Source organism: Mycteria americana, chromosome 25, assembly GCF_035582795.1.
Source record: "Mycteria americana isolate JAX WOST 10 ecotype Jacksonville Zoo and Gardens chromosome 25, USCA_MyAme_1.0, whole genome shotgun sequence".
Taxonomy (NCBI): domain Eukaryota; kingdom Metazoa; phylum Chordata; class Aves; order Ciconiiformes; family Ciconiidae; genus Mycteria; species Mycteria americana.
This window is the reverse complement of record NC_134389.1, coordinates 2,071,230-2,092,402: the sequence shown is the minus strand read 5'-3', so window position 1 is coordinate 2,092,402 and position 21,173 is coordinate 2,071,230. Positions and strand designations below refer to the sequence as shown.

The window sequence follows — 21,173 nt, the reverse complement described above, 5'->3', positions numbered from 1 at the left end:
GATTACTCTCCCTGTCCTTTTCTCAAACACTGGCAAGTCCTTTGGACCATCATTCCACAACCATGGAAGAAGACCAATGAGGTCTTCTTAAGCAGAGGGCAGAGATAGAACATCGTTTTAAACTACTCAGATTTTTCTAGCAGGTCTCTCTCACTGTATTTCAACCCAGGTTGGAGTCTAGAGGCAAACTAATACTTACTCTTTCTGTTCTCAAGATTGCAAAGCACTTTCTTTGTGAAACATTTGACACCCACATTTTCCAGTTTTCTGTCTCCTGATACAAAGCCTTCAGGGATTCCTTTTTAGGTCCATCTTCAGATCAGGCAATATTGAAGACTACTGAGAAATGAAATTAAATGAAACGTGACTGGTGGCAACTTGCTAAAGCTATCTGGAGATACACCATGATAGAGACAGAGAAATCATTCATATGGATAAAGGCTGCTCATTGATAGAATTGTAACATCTTGAGAAAATAACTAAATCCTCTGTTTCTGTGGTCTGATGTGCAACTGCAAATGATAAAGATACACTGATTATACAGCTTATGAAATGCTGTATTTTATTTAAAAGTTTATATTTAATTCTGTACTTCTACATTGAAAAAAACTGAAGATGCACAAATCCCCAGTATTCAGCCATGAACTGATTATACCAAGGATACAAATACCTTGGCTTACATATTTTAATGTGATGTCATTCCATAATTGCGAGGCACCTAAATCCAGGTAGATGCCTTTAATCTAATTGTAAGTATGCATTCTCAAACCATTAGTGGATAGTTTGCAGCATTTAAAAGACTTGCTCCCTGGAAGCTTGAAAATATTATTGTCCAAAAAAATTCTAACCACCTCAAAGGCTGAGAAACCCACCTCATAATTTAGAGATAATCTATGGCATAGAGTCTGCAGTATTAAAACAACACATCTGTAAACAAGGGAAGAACCAGCCTTTGTTTTGCGTGGTGCATTCCAAGTTTATAATTGTTCCCTGTTTGCAGAAACTGCCAGCTCAGCCCTGTTCTGGACTTACGGCTTGCAGCAACAATAGCGTATTTTAGGAGGTCATGAATTCCTGAGAATCAAAGTCAATAATTCAAAGCATTTCTGTCACATTTCAATTTTTGCACTAGAGGATCCATTTGTACTGAAAAAGCTTAGGTTTCCTCAGGCCTATTAAATGTTCTCAAGTACCATCTTTGCACCAACAACATCAAACCAACAATAACTGGAAAAATTCTCTTTGGGATCTCCAGTCCCTTTGTAGCTTTAGTTAACTTCAGAAACGCATTCCATGTTTATTTCTTAAAAAACAAAAACAAGCCCCAGGAGGATAAAGGCTTCCTCTCCGGCTCCTATGTGAAATTGTGCAGACTTATCCCCACACATTTTTGTAGGAGAATACAACTGTTTGAGTGACTGATGGATGGAGAAATTGGTTCAGCTCATATCTGCAGGAAAAGAGTTCCCAGAGCTCCAAAACTAAGGCTTTCACAATTTTTCTGCTCAAAGCTAAATTTCAATTTCCACATAAGCCTTATTTAGAGACTGAAGCACACGTTGCAGATCCCTGGAATTGCTGCTGCTCTTCAGAGCTAAATTGTCTCTGTTACAGGCCAGTGTCAAATACTACTGAAAAACATCACCGACTCCCAAGGGTGCTGTGTCCCCCACCTGTGGGTGGGCAAGCTAAACATGCAGAAACCACCCCCAACCTTCCTGCTTATCACATTCACAGTCTTTAACTTCTGTCCTGGCAGGTTGTAATGTGAACTATATGCACTTAAACAAAAATCCTGTCCATGACAGCAGTTTGTGATTCTGATAAACCCATGATACAGTTTCCAGGTATTAAGTTAATACAAGAGGAGGTGGCTTAATAATTTCTGTTCTAATTTCAAGGAAGTGACTGGAATAATGCCAGGTATTAATTTTCCCCAATAAGTCACAAGATGAAAGAATTCTCTATAATCTAAAGTAATGTTTAGGTCCCATTACAAACATATTTGAAAGGACTCATAAACTCCAATAACGAACACAGCAATTTCATCATCTCGACGAGTTACACGTGTTTGAAATTGGGGCGGGCAACCAGTGCTGATCTTGTACCTCCAGTTGCTCTGATATAAAAGCTCTTCTCTCTCATAGCTCTTCCAAACACTTCTCTTGACTTCTTGGTGACTTGGGTAAGTCCGATTCTTCTCTATTCCTATCAATGTATCTTTTTATTGCTGGTTTCAACTTTGGTTGGTGTCCACCATCCATACTGTTGAGTGTATCTGCACTGCCTTGGGACAGAGATCCTCTTGCTGGCTCTGGGGTGGCAGATACACCTATTTGGTGCGTGGGGCATGGCGGAGTTCTCAGTGTCAGGAACACTGGGACATGCATAGCACTACCCTCTCTTCAATGCATTTAACTTGTTCCAAAGTTTGCATGTTATGAGGTTCAACATTTAATAAGAGTGTCACCACTGCAGCCATTCATGCAACCTGAGATGAATGAGCAATGCATCTGAGAAAGTTATGTGTGTTGTCCTGGTACAGCAAATCTTCTGGCTGTCCTTTTCTTGCTTGCTTTCATATTCTTAGAACCCTGCTAAGGACTTGCAGAGCATAGTGAGTGAAGAGTAAAATCACCTTTGGAGAAGAGAACTAAGTTTAGAGGGGAGAATACAGGCTGAATTCTTGGGTTTACCAAGGAGTTCTGGTTCATCCTGGGAATAATAATTTGAAATGAGTTTTTTGAAAGACATTACAGTCTAAAATGCTGATTTATATTGAAATTGTCCAGGCTGTATCCATACAGTGGCTGCGTAGATGGGAACTGGGATAATAACGCTACCAAATGTCCTTTATTGTCTTGTCAAATGGCTTTCTGAGCAATCTGGGCAGTGACAATCCCATAATCTGTTGTTCTTACAACTCTCAGCAAAATTGGGATGAGTAGGAAGAAGAAGCTACTGTAATTAAGTTATATATAAACCACATCTCATGTAAACCTGCTGAACCCAAATCCAAGTTTTCCTACTGACTCATCAAATTGCCTTGTACAAAATCACTTTGCTTTCGCTGTTTTTGCTTCTCAGTTTTCAGTTTAATGTGTAGAAATATATCTAAGTTCTTTGCAGGATATTTGTGAGGGACAACACTTTCAGAGCTATGCATAATGCTTCCCATATGCTTTTGTATGTGTAGACGCTTTTTAGAGAACTTTCGAAAATCTGCTCTTTGAAAAAAGAGGATTATGATTGCAAAGTGGGAAATAAATTTATTTCCTCAAAATCCTGTACTTCACTCATTATTTTAATGTAAACTATCAAACTTGGAAGTTTTTGTCTTCTACTTAGTCTAATCATCAGTGTGTGTTACAGCTTACCTTCACCCCTGCGAGATGTCTTGCTACGACCTGTGCTCCACCTCTGCCTGCGGCGTCTACCGCCCTCAGCCCCTCGCTGACAGCTGCAACGAGCCGTGCGTCCGTCAGTGCCCTGACTCCACGACTGTGATCCAGCCGCCTCCAGTCGTCGTCACCTTCCCTGGCCCCATCCTCAGCTCTTTCCCCCAGGATTCAGTTGTGGGATCCTCTGGAGCACCCGTCCTTGGGGGCTATGGGGGCTATGGCTCCCTGGGCTATGGGGGTCTGGGGGGCTATGGGGGCTATGGCTCCCTGGGCTATGGGGGTCTGGGGGGCTATGGGGGCTATGGCTCCTCCCTGGGCTACGGGGGTCTGTATGGCTATGGGGGCTATGGCTCCCTGGGCTGTGGGGGTCTGTATGGCTATGGGGGCTCCCTGGGTTACAGGGGTCTGTATGGCTATGGTAGACCCTATGGTTCTGGCTATTGCAACCCTTACTCCTACTGGTACAACAGGTACAGCCGTGGCAGCTGTGGGCCCTGCTAAATCCTACAGAAATATCCCCTGAGTAAGGAATAACTGGCAACTGAGAGATACAACCTTGATCCACAGCAGCGGTCCCAAAGGAGATGTTGTGAAGTCCTGATCACTGCCACCCCACTGCAGTGGAGCTGGGAGTACACAGCATGTCCTTAATTTCTTCACCCTCTAACTCATGGTCTTTTGGGCTTTTTTCCACCTATGTGTATAATGGGCGGGATAAGACAAGTAATTTATATTCTTATAAAATGGTACTTCACTGTCCAACTGAAGAAAAATTATGGAAGGAATTGCCTGCATATTCTTGATATTCTACAATGCTTTTCTGTGAACGTTTATTTCTCATTAAAGTGATTCTACTCTGCATCAAACAAATCAACTTTTTGTTTTAATTTCTTCTGCTATGAATATACAACTCTCCTCTGTAGATGGGGAAAACTCACATCCTTACATAGGATGAGGCTCAGACTTCAAAAACACAGCTGAAATGGCCCAGCTGTCATTGAAGTCAGTTACCCTTTGTTGCACTCAGTGCACACATTTGGGAGCAGGAATCCTCCCTCCCCAGCTGGCCTGGGTTACAATAATAACATTATGTTTAGAAAGAAACCACACTAAACCTCCATTCCCTAATGAGCCACTTGAATGTCTTTGCTATCATAGCAGGAGCAGAGCTGGTGGCTCAGCTGAGGCTGGATTCAAAGCAAATTATGGGGAAAAGGTTGGCAGATGAGGCCATCAGGTGGGAGGGATGCTCCTGAGTCAGAAGGGATATATGGAGGTGGGGAGAGAGTAGTGAAGGGTATTGGCATGGAGCTGCTGAGAGGGAGAGAATTGGAGGAGCTGCAACAGGGAAAAAGAGTTCTTCAGAGGTGGGTGGGATGTTTACTGGACTGTTTAGATGAGGAATGTCACAGGAGAGGCTGAAAGTTAGAGCTGCTGAAAATGGGGGTTTCTGTTGTGAGGACTTCCCATGCAGGAGGAACTGGGAAACACAGCAGTGTTGAGGATATGTATCCAGGGTTATGACTTATTTTACCTTTTAAGCTTTCCAGGCACTGTAACTCTGTTCTATCTGTTCCAGCTGTTCTTGTTGGCATAGATGAATTAGCCCTTGGGGTAGCTGTACAGAGTAGCTGTTTTTCCATCAAAGAACATCCAACACCTTAGATTTCATGATTATACAGAAAGACCATTTCCATACAATTCCATGGCCCAGAAAACTTTCTTTCTTTAAGGATTTGACAGAAAATTAATTCAACTTTCTGCAAAGACTGAGGACAGAGTTTAAGTATTTGAGTGAGAACCTGAAGTTCAAAGAGATGAATCAAAGACTTACCTGGAAGAAATTCTTACTAAAGTCTAATGTGTTTAGGAAAGAGTTTAAAATTAGTAATCTACTGTTTCATTTCTCTAGCACTACTAATCTGTAACCAGTGGATGTACAACCAAGAAGCCAAATTCTTCAAAAATGTCAAGAATCTTTATCTGAAAAATGGGGAGGGCAGGACAGTAGTTCCTTCTGTGCTGAGGGCTTCATGCTGCTTTTGTACATTTGAAATCCCTGATTTTTTGGGCAGGACATTAATCTACATAGTTTAGACTGTTACTGACAGCTGCACGGGTTAGCCTTCTCCTAAGACAAATAACAAGGGCAAAAACATGAGAAAAGAACACCAGAACATAGCAACTTTGATGCAATAAACTTTTAATGATAGCGAGAAAAGGAATACATTTTTCAGAGTCTCCAAGAAGTATGAAACTGTTGTCCAGTCAGGGATACATTCACATGTGATTGATTTTTTTTTTTTTCTTCCTGAGTCTTAGCTGTTGATTTGAACAAACAGGAACCATTTTGAGCAACTTTGTTACATGTTTACCCCAGGCAATATGGAAATGTGACCCGAGAAGCATTAGGGTGGAAACTGAAAGTAGAAGAGAAGCTCAAAAGGGGCTGAAGGGATACAGCTCTGTGGCCTTGGAACAGAGCAGTGGAGGTTCAGACCTCTGGCTGTGAAACCATCACATATTTGTTGGTTATGCCTCGCTTGGGATGTTTTTGTAGGATTTAGCAAGGCCCGCAGCTGCCGCGGCGGTACCTGCTGTACCGGTAGGAGTAAGGGCTGCAAGAGCCAGAACTGTAAGATCTACCATAGCCACACAGGCCCCTGGCCAGGGAGCCCCCATAGCCATATGAGCCTCTGTAACCCAGGGAGCCCCCATAGCCATACAGACCCCCGTAGCCCAGGGAGGAGCCATAGCCCCCCAGACCTCCATAGCCTAGAGAGCCATAGCCCCCCAGACCCCCATAGCCTAGAGAGCCATAGCCCCCAAGGACGGGTGCTCCAGAGGATCCCACAACTGAATCCTGGGGGAAGGAGCTGAGGATGGGGCCAGGGAAGGTGACGACGATGGGGGGCGGCTGGATCACAGTCGTGGAGTCAGGGCACTGACGGACGCACGGCTCGTTGCAGCTGTCAGTGAGGGGCTGAGGGCGGTAGACGCCGCAGGCAGAGGTGGAGCACAGGTCGTAGCAAGCCATCTCGCAGGGGTGGAAGTCAATCTGTAAAACATGGTCGTTCATGTTAACGTTAAAGAAATATCAAACATTAGGTTATGATGAAGCAGTCCAACATGGTATCAGGAATAAATCTGGGAAGTAAATATGTTTTCTATTACTGTTCTTCCTAGCACTGTAATCTGGAGGCTAGTTTTGACTTTAGTATGACAAAGTCATGTACTTTTCAATTGTATTTTGGTATTTCCAGATGAACTAATTTTAATGGTATTACCTTACTCCTAGTTGATGGTTTCTATTTAGTAAGTTTGATCTTTCCTGTTATAAACTCGGCAGAACTCCACTAAATGCAGCCAGATACAACCATGTATATGAACTATTCTTTATCTCCTGAAATAGTCAAGGAATTCTTTCAAGTGCTAAAATGTCATAAGTGTGGGATTGAAAACTGCTTGATATAACCCTCTTCTGGAGCCTACCTTTACAGGACTAGGTAATGAATGAGAAACCAAACACTATTTCCAGTAGCAAATAATCTACAGATCACTGGCAGCCAGGCAGTAAATGAAGAGGACTTGGTCCTAAGTTAAAATCAAGAGTTCTTGACAGCAAGTTAAGTTTAGCAAAGTTTGAGAGAAATCTGACTTACCCGATTCACGAAGGCGAGTAAGGTGAGAGAAGTGGTTAGAAAGGCTTAATGCAGAGAGCTTTTATACAGCTCTGTCGATTGCCTGGAGGATGTTAGGCATCCTATGCGTGAGTTCATAATTAGGTACCAACCCCAAATTGTAGGACACGTAGTTCCTCAAAGTGCTGAAATTGTTTTTGCTTATTGCTTGTGCGTTGCAGGCACTTCAAACCCACGCATAGCGTGACATGTACGCTACACCACAGAACTCTCTATTATCTCCAGGCTTTATGTGTGGAATTATTTTTTATTATTCTATTGCTCTCTTTAGCATTAGGGAGGAAGTAAGCTGACTTGATTTATTTAAGAGTCCTGCATAATTAGGATGGCAGGAGGACAGTAATTTCTTTTGTCCAGTTACAGGTCTTTTAGTGTAATCAACAGTATACCTGGAGACAAAATGGAATTTCTTTTAGGTTCTCAAATGAAGGCTTGAGACAAATAACAAGGGTAAAAACATTCTTTCTACAGGCTTAGCATTTCTACTTCCAGCTACTCAATGCAAGGCAAACACAATAATTAGGAGCATCTTTTAATGGCTTTTGGACAGTTCTCTACCAGTTGTCTCTCAGTCCTGGGATCAGAAAAATATTTCAGCTGGCAGTCACAAGTCTATGGAAACTGATTTTTCTGAGTGGTTTCATGGAGCTTTGCTTTATGTTTTATGGTGTCTTCTCCTCCTATTGTTATGTGTTAGAGAGATGTACCTGGGAACATAGGACTAAGAGAAGCAAATAATTTGGGCGATAAGACATGACTACTGAAAGGGATTCTAGCCCTCACACAATGAAGACAGACCCCCTTGTACCCTGGGTTGGTTTTGGTTTTTTTTTTTTTTTTTGGCTAATAGTTCAGTTAACATAAGCAGATTTCTGTTTCCGGGCCAATGTGCACTTTAATAAAAAAGAAGGTAGATTTTATTTTTAAAGTCAAAGAAAAGAAGGTCCAAAAAGTGTTATAAACCATGAACTGATTATGGGAAAGACCCAAGTGACCTTAATTTACCTATTTTAATGTGATAATCTCTCATAATAGTGGGGTGTATGCATCCAGGCATACTTTTAATATAATTATGACACAGTATGAATGAGCCAGTAATGGGTGTTCGTGAGGTATTTGAAAATCCCTTGGAATGTTCTTGTAAAACTTTGAGATGCCTTTTTTCAGTATTATAGTTCAGGAAATCTCCATATGTATCTCTGGATTTGGAAAAGCTCATAATTTAGAAATAATATGTGGTCTGAAGATAACCACGTTGATGATTATAATAACCGTGATAATGATATAGCATTACAATAATGGCATAAACAAAGAAAGAAACCTCAGCAAAAGCCAGAATTTGCTTTTCCCAGTGGATTCCTACTCATAATTGCTCTCTACTGAAAGATGCCATCAGTGATGGGGTTAGCTGCAAGATCAGTTGTACTGGATTGTACCATAGCTGCAGGATCAAGGACTCCTGAGGAGCAAGCTAGAAATTAAAGGAAACTTCAGGAAAATGTACCCTCTCAAACCTGTGGATCAAACTGAGCTGAAAGTTTTGAGTATCCCTGACTGTTTATGATTTCAGATATTCACTGGGAATCTGCCCACTTTTTGGTGCCACTTAGATGACACTTTAGACACTTCGATGTCTAAAAGGTTGCTTTTATCTATTAGATACGCAAGTGAAATAAGAGCTGCAGAAATCCTTTAAGACCTGTGAATGGTCTTTGATTTAAGCAGAAGGTCTCAGCAGTTTTGAACAGCCAAAAGGCACCTGTTCAATGTACCTGCAGACATGCCAGAAGAAGGGCAGAGATAAAACATAGATGATGAGCAAATGGGACACCAGTAAGAATTGCATATTCTGGGATGAATCCATTGAGTTGTTAATGCTATTATACTGTGGCTTAGTCTGTTACTCTGAAATCTCACTTCACAGTTCTCTTCTTCTTTTCAAAAAAGAAAGTTTTTTTTCCTAATACAGTTAAATTTGGGGTTTCTCCTATATACCTTCTATAAAAACACACAGCTATCTCAGTAAATCACAAATATAGATATTAATTCAATGTACACTTTGATTATTTTGAGCTTTCCATCCTAAGCATTAAAAATATAAATATCTCTCCTTTCAGAACTAAATTCAGCTTTAAGCTGTAGTTTGAGGGTCAGATAAAACCTAAGGCTGTTTTGGACATCTGCCACTGTGTGTTCTGGAATGCTCACAATATAATTTCATCCAGAGAGTATTGAGAATCCTCCATGGATTCCAATATGAATTGTATCATATCTCAGAAATAAACCTAAGCACACAAAAAATATTGCCCGCCTTCCTGAGGATTTAACAATAGACTTTATTTTATCTTTAAAAAGAGAGAAAACTTATGTAAGGGACTTCGAAAGAAACGCCTCACAGCAGGTTATTTCTGATAAATGTCTGAGCATCATTGTCATATAAGAGCAAAAGAAGAATATCTATGTATAAGCAGCTTGCTACATGGTGCAACTCCAAGGAGAATAGAAAACTGATATTAACTTCATGAATCATGTTTTAGGATGAAAGATGCATTAATTTCACCCATCACTCTTTTAGATGAAAGAACCTTGTGTGATGTAATGCACGTGTTATATTACGTGATAATTGAAATCAAGTAATAAACAGAAAGCGAAACAATTTCATCACTTTGCAGAGCTATCAATACAAAAAATGTGCCATGTCAACTAATTAGATCCACGTTCACAAAACCAGCCTCTCATCCCTCAGGCAGTCTGAACTGTATAAAAGCTCTCTCCACTCAGGGTTCTTCCAGCCTCTCCTCTTCACTCGTTCTTCTCAGCGAATTGGGTAAGTCTGAATCTGCTCTTTACAACTATTGGAATAGCTCTTTGCTATACAATTTAATCTAGGATGGTCTCTTCCTTTAAGAACTAGTGGGTAAAACTTTAGGTGAAAAGATAAAGCTTACAAAAATGATTAAAAGTGTTACAGACAGCTGTTCTCTGCATTCAGGGTTGGCATTTAATTTCAAAGCAAACTGAAAGTTTCTTGATATGGCAGAAAATTAAGTTCATTATGAGTTGACTTCCAACAGCTGAAGAAATTATGTGACCTAGTTCAATATGCATTCCTCTTCTCTCTTTGTTTATATGGGTAACTGGAAATTATTTGAAAAAGTTTAGATCTTCATGGTTCACAGGAAAATGCTGAGCTTAGAAGCAGGCCTTCCATTATCTCCAGTTTATTCTATTACAGATCACTCAAGGTGCTTTTACATTAATTTAAGATAAATGGGCATGAATACTACCAGAGATCAGGCACTGGCTTAGATAAAACAAGACACAGAGAGGAATTGAGAGCTGTTGAAAATGCTCTGTAAGAAATTTATTTAATTAAGAGAAAGAGGGGTCATGGAGGGAATTTAAGGAGCTGACAGGTGAAGCACTGGGTTTTTCATGCTAATAGGGGCAAGTTGTTTGGGGTGAGATTTTTTCAAAAGAGTTTGGAGCCCAGAATCAAAACAGTGTGGTGTTAACCTAGTCATAAATATCTCAGTGCCCTGATTCAATGTCTGGAAATTGGGGACAACAATCTTTGCAATTCCCTTGTAATGGTCTCATCAAACAAGTTACTGAGCAAATCTGAATAGACAATGACTTATAATCCCTGTTCTCACAAGGCTCAGCACAAAGGAGATCATTGGGAATGAAGAGTTAGTAATGAAATAATGCATAACAACACACTCTGTTCTTGGAGTCCCAGTCCTTGCTGATCCACTGACTCACCAAAACATCTGAACAAATAATTTTGCTGTTCAGCTTCAATTTTCATTTCCAATAGACATGGGTAAATTGGTGTACTTCAAAGCACTCTTTGAGGAAAGGCAGCAAACTATAAAACTTTTATGTATGTAAATAATGTCTTGTACTTGGTAAAATCAACTCTTGTAGATTGACCTCCATCCCTGCAAGATGTCTTGCTACGATCTGTGCTCCACTGCCGTTGGTAGCATCAGCTGCCCCCAGCCCCTTGCTGACAGTGGGAATGAACCATGTGTCCGTCAGTGCCCTGACTCCACGACTGTGATCCAGCCACCCCCGGTCATCGTCACCTTCCCTGGCCCCATCCTCAGCTCCTTCCCCCAGGATTCAGTTGTGGGATCCTCTGGAGCACCTGTCCTTGGGGGCTATGGTGGCTCCCTTGGCTATGGGGGTTATGGGTCTCTGGGCTATGGTGGTCTGTATGGCTATGGGGGCTATGGCTCCTCCCTGGGCTATGGGGGTCTGTATGGCTATGGGGGCTCCTCCCTGGGCTGTGGGGGTCTGTATGGCTATGGGGGCTCCCTGGGTTACAGGGGCCTGTATGGCTATGGTAGATCCTATGGTTCTGGCTCTTGCAGCCCTTACTCCTACCGGTACAGCAGGTACCGCCGTGGCAGCTGTGGGCCCTGCTAAATCCTACAGAAATATCCCTTGACTAAAGAATGACTGGCAAATGCATGATACAATCTTGATCCTCACCTGAGCTCCTGAGTAAGGGGCAGAGCATCAAAGACTTCCACTTAATACAGTGGAGTCAAAATAGCTCCATAAATTACACTTCTCATTTCCTTCTTCATTTGTTTCATCTCCTCTTCCTTGCCCCTGCCAGTGGCCAAATGTGTAAATCCACTGTCATCCCAGAGGACACTTGCTTCTCCCTGAAACTGCCACCTCCTGGAAGAAGCCTGAAGGAACACCTCTCTTCAAGCCTGAGGTGACAACCTGCCAGCCTCTGCCTTCTGTGTCTTTCTCCTCTGCAATAAAACAAGCCTGCCTCCAACACCTGCCTCTCCGCCTTTTCTTGCAAAGCCCAGCGTGGGCTGCAGGGTTCCCTGGCCCTGCACGTGGCCCCTGCCAGCCAGCCCAGGGCAGTCTCTCAGCCCCAGCAGAGCCAGGCTGAGCTGCCTTTGGGGAGACCCCACAGCCCTGGCCTCACGCAGTCCTGCTGCTAAGAAACCTATCTGCCCGCTTTTTCATTGCTACTGAGCTGAAATTACTGTCTCCCCTGCAATAATTAGTCTAGCTGTCAGACTTGCACTAGGTAGTCCAATTTTTTTTACTAGTTAATTTAGTGCTGGAATTCCTTTTAATTTTAGATCTTCCCAGATGATGTACTAGAAATAATCAAACTGTCTTCAAAGACAAAGTAAAAAAACATGGCCTGAAGTTCTGTCAAAGCATATTCTGAAAAGGAACAATAGGAGGAAGGTAAACAATGAGATACAATTTTAAAGATAGGTATCTGATGAGCAAAGATCAAACACTACCTCCTCTTTTTTTCTTAATCACTGCTGTGATAACAGTTGCCTCAAGGAACTTTTGGCTGAGTCTGTAAGTCAGCTGGGGGAAGTAAAAAGAATATGAACTCCTGCATTACAGAGGATTTACCTATTTCTTCACCAGGACTCTTTCAAAGAAAAGCTCCATGCATGAATGTACAATTTCTTGATGTCAATCCTCTGTCAGTGTCATGGAATAGCAAGTCTGATTTTAACAGGTAATTTCAGTGTTCCTTGCCCCTAAATGTAACTAGTTATGTCAGATGGCTGTGTGCTATAAGTAGTAACAGGTTGAAATGAAAATTAGTCTATGGTACTCACGAATCTCGCTTTTATTTTAAGAAAATACTATTTTATTTTTGCTGATTAACAAATACTTATTGAGAATATTTTGACCAAAAAAAGCCCTTCGCTGAAAGATTCTTCTCTCTCTGCCTGCTTCATCCTCCCTGTCCCAGCACTGCCTGTCCTCATGGCCCTGGGCTTTTTTGGGAAAGGTCTGTGGGGGTCTGGGAAAGGGCTGGAGCTCGCAGGGCCCATCTGAGAGCCCAGCCCCTGCCCCATGAGTGCCTGGGATGTGTGAAGAGCCCAGGCAGCTGAGGTGGAGAAGAAAGGTTCCTGCCTTTTGGGCGCAAAGAAACAGCTCCCTGTCCCTGCTGCTGCTCTCCATCCTCACATGGCTTGAGGCAAGGACACTGCTGCCATGAATTCCCAGGAGCTCAGCAACCAACCTCCTGGCTTGTGCCATGCCAGCCCTGCATCTCCTTGGCTCAGGTACCTCTCTTGTGCTGAGCAAAGCCCTCTTTCATCCCAGCTAGTTCAGCCCGGGGCAGTTCCTGGGACAGCTTTACAAAACACGGATGCCTAGTTTCCTCTCTGATTCTCTTCTGCTCAACACCAGGATCCTTGCTCTCATGCACAGCCTCTAAGAGGTACTTCAGTGTAAATCATACACGATCACAGCTGAGCACCTGAGCTCCGACTGCCAACTTTTTGGCTGATTCTCTCAATGAGGCAGTGTCAGACAGGTACCAGCCAGCACCCAATTAGATGTGTATTGTGTCAGACAGCAAGTGCCTAGCCCAAGATAACAACACTGGTGAGACCTATTAGCACCCAGCTAACATGATTACTTAGCTTCTGTTTGGGCTGGATACCTGTTCAGGGTGAGCTCATTGCGAAACAGTACATAGTCCCATTGCAAAATAGTACATTGTCTCATTGCAAAAGAGGACATAGAAATACCCTTTCTGTCAGTGTCTAACGTTATATGGGAGTTAGAGGAATGGAGGGAGTTTACTACATTGGTTACTCAAGGATCAGTCTCAGAAAACCTCATTATTTGTTTGCATTAATGGCACATAATGGCACATAATTTGGGAGCTCTCTGTTTTATGTGCTGATAATATAAAGCTGAGTGGCATTAAGCAGGAGGGAATCAGATTTTAAGACTGGAAAAACAAGATGGCTTAACTGATGGGAGTAACAGTAACGGTATGATCTTCAGTAATACAATGCAAAGCCATGCATCTGCTGACTATGGAGAAAAGATCTGGTGTAACCCAGGCTATAATCAGAAAGAGGTGACAGAAGAGGAAAAATTCTCTGAGTAGCCCCAAATAGGTGATGGTACGGTATAGGGGGATTGCATACTCTTGAGTGAATCCATTGTAAATACAGAATACCAGACAGTAGTGGTAATATAAGCAGAACCTGTAAAAACAAAGGGAAGAGCACATCCAATTTCCCTTTTACTGCCAACACGTCACTACTTCTCCAAAAGACAGGGTGAATCAAAAAATTTGAATGGCACTAAATTTAAGTTAATTAATCTCACACTTACCAAGGTAAGGGGTAAAATAATGTTGTGGGATGGATCATCTTGAGTAAAACTAGGAAAAAGATTATCTGTGTTTGCTTTTCACCTCAAGGGAGTTAGAAATTCCCTGAATGTGATACAGCAGCACTTTTGTAGAATTACAAAGTTTTGGAGAGTGAGAGAGCAGCCATCACACCTTCTTCTGATAAACCATAAACAGTAGCTAAGACACCACCGTCTAATACATGAATATTATGACCCAAATACAAATATGTACACATATTTATATATAAGTATGCATACATTTCTTGAAGAGGAATCTGTAGTCCAAACACCTGCTCCCAATTCATGGCTACACTTCTGTACTTGATTCATTCCTCTCCCCAGTTAAGGAAAAGAAGATTTTCACTGAGCTGAGCACCACTTATCTGGAGCTGGAGAAGGAGAAACAAGGAATTGCCTCTTCTCTTCTAGGTATGGCAAGATGTATGATATCCCCACGTGAAATATGTAGAAACCAGCATTTGCCCTCGCACAGCTGTTGGCAATGAACTTCAGACAAGGAGAGAGGGAGACAGGAGATGGACGCAGGAAACTTTATTGTGCCCAGAGGGGCAGGAGAGATTGTCAGAGAGAAGGTAGGCAAGACCCAGGGGGCTGGTTCCCACGTGTTGGGGGAGGCAGAGGGATGTTCTCCAGAGCATTGCTTCTCGACCTGGATGACCCCTTCATGTGGCATTCCAGATGACAAAGATTTGGCCCATAAGCCCCGCAGGGCGTTCATGTCCACCTCCTGCCCTGTCTTTCAGCTGGAAGGAGAAGAAAGACGAGGAGAAAACAGGGAAGGGAAGAGCTGAGGGTGTGAGGCACTACCAGCTACCCAGGCGTTGGCTGGGGCTGGGGATGCTCAGCACTGCCCAGTGCCTCGTGCCCGCCAGCTCAGCCCTCTATGGGTGGTGGTGGCGTTGGCGTTTGGTCTGGGGGCAGCGCCTGGGGCTGGGCTGGGTCTAGCAGGGCCCACAGGTGTCCCACAGCTTCTTGCTGTAGCGGGGCAAGACGCAAGGGCTGCAGGCAGGAGAAGCGTAGGGTCTGCCAAAGGTGCAGAGGCCCCCCGAGCCCAGCGTGGCTCCGGCACCGTAGAGGCCCCCCAGCCCCAGGGAGCCCCCAAAGGCGGGTGCTCCAGAGGAGCCCACCACGGCTTGCTGGGGGAAGGAGCTGAGGATGGGGCCGGGGAAGGTGACGACGACGGGGGGCGGCTGGATGAAGGCCGTGGAGTCGGGGCACTGGCGGGCGCACAGCTCGTTGCAGCTCTCAGCGATGGGCTGGGGGACGGCGACGCTGGTTTTCGGTGGGCACAGGTCGTAGCAAGACATCTTTGTGCGAGAGAGCTGAGCCTGCAACACACGGCCCCAGGGACAGGCGTCATGAGCGAGGAAGAGAGCCCTCGAGCTGGAGGGCTCAGAGCCACCACCTTGCCCGCGCTGCCCACCGCTTGCCCTTTGCCCAGCCAGCCCTACTCAGTGCCCGGCTCTCCGCAGCCCTCGCCCTGCCCTCTCTCTGCACACAGAGGGCACACAAGCCCTCCCCAAGAGCCCGTGCAGGGCCTGGCTCAGCGTGTCCTGGCCACGGGGCTCCTTTCTCCTCCCGCCACGGCTCAGCCCGCCCTGGCCGTCCAAGGCTGCTGCCAGCGTGCCCGCTGCCGGCAGAGCTCTCCTGGCCAGGGAGGCCCCGTGCCAGCCCCTGCCAGAGGAGGCAGAGACCTGCGGGCACCCACCTACCCTTTTCCTGAGCAGAGCGAGGCAGGAGCGGAGGATGTCAGTGCTCGTCGAGAGCAGCGCTTTTATGCAGGGCCTGCGAGCACGGGGAGGAGCTGGCCACGCTGGGGGCATGTGGCGCACGGTGGCCGAGCCCCTGCCTCCTCCCTGCGTGGCACGGGGCTCTTTTGCTGACGCCGTTTCCTCACCAGCCCCAACCCGTTCTATCAGCCCCTGCAATTACCCCGCTCGGACGCTTGCCAGCTGCCACCTAATGGGCCAAATTACCCCCACCGTCTTTTCATTATCTCGGTGTGTAAGAGGGCACGCAGCGTGACAAAGGCTGACTGCAAGCGCCCCGCGTGCCATAGCTCTTCCCCAAGGGCTGGGTCTCGGGGCAGCCCCATGCCTTCTTGGCAGAGCCACAGGAAAGACCAGGGTCGTGCCGCTGGGCAAGAAGGCAGCCTTGCAAAGGCCTCCTGCGCGCCAGCGCCCGCATGACGTACGCCGTGTGGCTATTTCCTACAGAGGCGCGAGGCTACAGAATGCCAAATCAAAGGCACTCCTCTCGGGCACTGCCTGCTTCAGCACGATGCATCATTCGCTAGCCCAACGGAGCCGGCGTCTGTCCGCCTGCAGGCGTTGGTCATCGCCCTCTGCAAGTCTGGGGGAGAAAGGCCCCGAGGTGCTCTTCCCCGAGGTGCGTGGTGCAAGGAGCAGAGATGCCCACCCGGGTTCAGCCAGCACAGGCTCACGCCAGCCCGGCCCCAGAGCCACCGGCCCCACCCATGTGACCCAGGAGCCCCACTGCAGGGGGATGGCGCTGGGCAGGGGCTGCCCTCGGGGTGCTGGGGAGCTGGCAGGCCCGTCTGAATGCACAGCCGCAGCAGAGCCTGGCTGCGAGCACAGGGCAGAGATGCCTTCCCAGGACAGAGGGCAAGGCAGGCAACACGGAGCTGCAGAAGCGCGTCCCTCTCCTGCCGTGCGCAGCCCCCGGCAGGGAGTTGCCTGCTGCCATTTAGCCCACGAAGCAGAAAGGGGAGGAAAGCCTCGGAAGCGGCATGTGCTGGTCTGGCGAGGGGACGCTGACTCAGGGAGGGGCAGGAGCCGGACAGCCCTGTCGTGGCTGTCGTTGTCGGCGGCAAGAGGGAGTGCCGCCTCTGCAGATTGGCTGAGGTGGTGCTGAGCAATGGTGGGGCTGGTATAAAAGCTCTGCCTCTGCCAGGCTCTCCCATCCACTGCTCTGGTTGCCTTCTCCTCCGGGAACAGGGTAAGTCTGCGAGCGCTTCTCCTCCTGGCCCCCCGCTGCGTCCCCGGCCCCTCTGCCTTGGGCACTCCCCTCTGGGACTCTCTTGCAATCTCTGCCCTCTTGCAGAGCACCGTCCCATCCCACGCAAAGATGTCTTGCTACGACCTGTGCCCACCGAAAACCAGCGTCGCCGTCCCCCAGCCCATCGCTGAGAGCTGCAACGAGCTGTGCGCCCGCCAGTGCCCCGACTCCACGGCCTTCATCCAGCCGCCCCCCGTCGTCGTCACCTTCCCCGGCCCCATCCTCAGCTCCTTCCCCCAGCAAGCCGTGGTGGGCTCCTCTGGAGCACCCGCCTTTGGGGGCTCCCTGGGGCTGGGGGGCCTCTACGGTGCCGGAGCCACGCTGGGCTCGGGGGGCCTCTGCACCTTTGGCAGACCCTACGCTTCTCCTGCCTGCAGCCCTTGCGTCTTGCCCCGCTACAGCAAGAAGCTGTGGGACACCTGTGGGCCCTGCTAGACCCAGCCCAGCCCCAGGCGCTGCCCCCAGACCAAACGCCAACGCCACCACCACCCATAGAGGGCTGAGCTGGCGGGCACGAGGCACTGGGCAGTGCTGAGCAGCCCCAGCCCCAGCCAACGCCTGGGCAGCTGGCAGTGCCTCACACCCTCGGCCCTTCCCTGCCCTCTTCTCCTGCCCTCTGCTCTCCTCCCCTCCCCTCTGCTCCCAGCTCTGGCACGGGGTAGGAGGTACAGCCAAAAGGCCCCGCGGGGCTGACGGCACAAGTCCTCGGGATCTGGAATGCTGCACCAACGGGGCATGCGGAGCGAGAAGCAATGCTCTGGAGAAGATCCCTCTGCCTCCCCCAACACGTGGCAACCAGCCTCTCTGGGTCTTGCCCAGCATCTCTCTGACAATCTCTCCTGCCCCTCTGGGCACAATAAAGGTTTCCTGCATGCGACTCGTGTCTCCCTCCCTCCTTGTCCCGAGTCAGGACCACCCCGGGGCTGGGTGCGCAGCAGCTCTGGGAGGGCAAATGCTGTTCCTGAGGTGGGCAGGCGAGGTGGGAGAGGGAGGATGCAGGCAGCAGGCAGGGGAGACAGAGCCTTTTGGTGGGGCTTGCAGGAGCTGGGGAAAGGGCAGAGGGCAGAGAGCAGGACAGGCGCTGGCAGCGCTCCTTTGCCTGGTCTTCTCAGCCCGGGAGCGGCCCCAGCTCCCTCAGGTCCCGCTGCTCTGCAGGAGCACGGCAGCATCTCCGGGCACCTGCACAGAGGAGGCTGGACGAGAGCCAGCGTATAAGCCTGCGCTTGGGAAGTGGCCCTCGATTGCTGGAGAGCAGCTTGTCAGGAAAGGCGCTGGGGCCGCTGGGGGACCCCAAGGTGAGCATGAGCTGGAAACGTGCCTTGGGACAAAGGCGGCCAGCACTGTCCGGGGCTGCGTGTGGAGGAGCGTGGCCGGCAGGTGGAGGGAGGGGGATCCTTGCCCTCCGCTCGGCACCTCTGAGGCCACCCCTGGGGTGCTGTGTGCAGTGCTGGGCTGCCCAGCACAGGAGAGATGTGGGGCTACTGGAGAGAGTCCAGGCAAGGGCCACGCAGATGGTTGTGCCGGTTGTGCCTGAGATAGAGTTAGTTTTCTGCGTAGTAGCTAGTGCGGGGCTACATTGTGGATTTGTGCTGAAAAGAGTGTTGAGAAGAATATAGGGATGTTTTTGTCCTTGCTGAGCTGTGCTTGCACGGAGTCAAGGCCTTTGCTGCTTCTCACGCTGCCCCACCAGCGAGTAGGCTGGGGCTGCACAAGGAGTTGGGAGGGGACCCAGCTGGGACAGCTGACCCCAGCTGCCCAAAGGGCTATTCCATAGCACGTGACGTCACGCTCAGCAATAGAAAGCTGGGGCAAGAAGAAGGAAGGGAGGAGAGTTGGAGCGACGGCGTCTGCCTGCCCAAGTCACCGTTAGGCGTGATGGAGCCCTGCTTTCCTGGAGATGGCCGAACAGCTGCTGCCCATGGCAAGGAGCGGACGAATTCCTTATTTTCCTTTGCTTGCATGCGCGGCTTTTGCTTTACTTATGCAAATGCCTTTATCTCAAGCCACGAGTTTTCTCACTTTGACCCCTCCGATTCTCTCCCCCAGCCCACCGCGGGGGGAGTGAGCGAGCGGCTGCGTGGTGTCTCGTTGCCGGCTGGGGTTCAACCACGAAAAGGATGAAGGGGCAGGGAGCATTGCTCTTCCGGGGAGAGCCCCAGAGAGACGGGACTGTTCCTCCTGGAGGCGAGGAGGCTCAGGAGAGTGCCATCAGTGTGCACACAGGCCTTGCCTGAAGGGAAGGCATCAAGAAGATGGAGCCAGGCTCTTTTCAGAGGTGGCCAGGGCCAGGACAAGAGGCAATGGGCAGCAGCGGAAACAGCGCAGGCTCCGCCTCAACATCCCCAAACACTTTTTTCACTGTGAGGGTGACCGAGCACTGGCACAGGTTGTCCCGGGAGGTCGTGGACTCTCCGTCCTTGGAGAGAGGCAAAAGCCATCTGGACGTGGTGCTGGGCAGGCAGCTCGGGGTGACCCTGCTTGAGGAGGAAGCACGACAAGATGCCCTGCCAAGGCTCCTGCCACAGCAATCGGGCTCTAAGTGATGTAAGGTCTGCAGTAGAGAACCAAGGAGCACCGAGTGTGTTGGACTGTGGTGGGGGTAAGAAGGGGAAGGGGAAGGGGAAGGGGAAGGGGAAGGAGAAGAGGGAAGGGGAGAAGGAAGGGCAAGAAGAAGAGGGAAGGGAAGGGGAAGGGAGTGGGATAGGGCAGAGGAAGGGGAAGCCTCCCCTTTGCTTTCTCCCCCAGGGCCTCAAGCAGAGCCGTGGAGGCGCAAAGGGGCTGGCGCTGCGGCAGCCATTGGCCCTGGCTGGCCTGCAGCCCCCGGGGCACCTGCGCTCATGGGCAAGGAGGCTGGAGGTCTGCAAATGCCCCAAGGCTGCACGTCCCGCAAGCAGGGGAGCAGCCTGCCTTCAGGCAGGGCCCTTGGAGCTCAGCCACGGGACCGCGTGTGGCTAGAGCTGCCAGGGCTGTGGGGTCTCCCCAAAGGCAGCTCAGCCTGGCTCTGCTGGGGCTGAGAGACTGCCCTGGGCTGGCTGGCAGGGGCCACGTGCAGGGCCAGGGAACCCTGCAGCCCACGCTGGGCTTTGCAAGAAAAGGCGGAGAGGCAGGTGTTGGAGGCAGGCTTGTTTTATTGCAGAGGAGAAAGACACAGAAGGCAGAGGCAGGCAGGTTGTCACCTCGGGCTTGAAGAGAGGTGTTCCTTCAGGCTTCTCCCGGGCGGAGGTGGTTGCAGAGACAAGCAGGTGCCCTGCGCGACACTGGTGGAGACGCGCATGTGGGCACGGGCAGGAGCAAGAAGGAGGAGAGGCGGCATGGAGAGAGGGGAAGGAGAGGAGCAAGGTCGGGAGGCGTGAGGCTGAGGTGGCCCAGGGTCTCTGGGGTTTTGGGGGCTGGGTCTAGCAGGGCCCACAGGTGTCCCACAGCTTCTTGCTGTAGCGGGGCAAGACGCAAGGGCTGCAGGCAGGAGAAGCGTAGGGTCTGCCAAAGGTGCAGAGGCCCCCCGAGCCCAGCGTGGCTCCGGCACCGTAGAGGCCCCCCAGCCCCAGGGAGCCCCCAAAGGCGGGTGCTCCAGAGGAGCCCACCACGGCTTGCTGGGGGAAGGAGCTGAGGATGGGGCCGGGGAAGGTGACGACGACGGGGGGCGGCTGGATGAAGGCCGTGGAGTCGGGGCACTGGCGGGCGCACAGCTCGTTGCAGCTCTCAGCGATGGGCTGGGGGACGGCGACGCTGGTTTTCGGTGGGCACAGGTCGTAGCAAGACATCTTTGTGCGAGAGAGCTGAGCCTGCAACACACGGCCCCAGGGACAGGCGTCATGAGCGAGGAAGAGAGCCCTCGAGCTGGAGGGCTCAGAGCCACCACCTTGCCCGC

General features: G+C 48.9%; 5 protein-coding genes across 5 annotated transcripts; 3 read left to right on the top strand and 2 right to left on the bottom strand.

The window, feature by feature from the left end:
- The first annotated feature begins 3,392 nt into the window (after positions 1-3,392).
- Positions 3,393-3,902, top strand: LOC142420658 (scale keratin-like). The gene has a single exon (XM_075524812.1). It carries the CDS (start codon positions 3,393-3,395, stop codon positions 3,900-3,902), a length of 510 nt encoding a protein of 169 aa, XP_075380927.1.
- Positions 3,903-5,964: 2,062 nt separating this feature from the next.
- LOC142420652 (scale keratin-like) lies at positions 5,965-6,438 on the bottom strand. The gene has a single exon (XM_075524805.1). It carries the CDS (start codon positions 6,436-6,438, stop codon positions 5,965-5,967), a length of 474 nt encoding a protein of 157 aa, XP_075380920.1.
- A 4,615-nt stretch (positions 6,439-11,053) lies between these two features.
- On the top strand, positions 11,054-11,536 carry LOC142420651 (scale keratin-like). The gene has a single exon (XM_075524804.1). It carries the CDS (start codon positions 11,054-11,056, stop codon positions 11,534-11,536), a length of 483 nt encoding a protein of 160 aa, XP_075380919.1.
- A 3,692-nt stretch (positions 11,537-15,228) lies between these two features.
- LOC142420654 (feather keratin 3-like) lies at positions 15,229-15,594 on the bottom strand. The gene has a single exon (XM_075524807.1). The coding sequence runs from the start codon at positions 15,592-15,594 to the stop codon at positions 15,229-15,231; it is 366 nt and encodes a 121-aa protein (XP_075380922.1).
- A 1,780-nt stretch (positions 15,595-17,374) lies between these two features.
- Positions 17,375-17,740, top strand: LOC142420655 (feather keratin 3-like). Its single transcript, XM_075524808.1, has one exon. It carries the CDS (start codon positions 17,375-17,377, stop codon positions 17,738-17,740), a length of 366 nt encoding a protein of 121 aa, XP_075380923.1.
- The last annotated feature ends 3,433 nt before the right edge of the window (positions 17,741-21,173 follow it).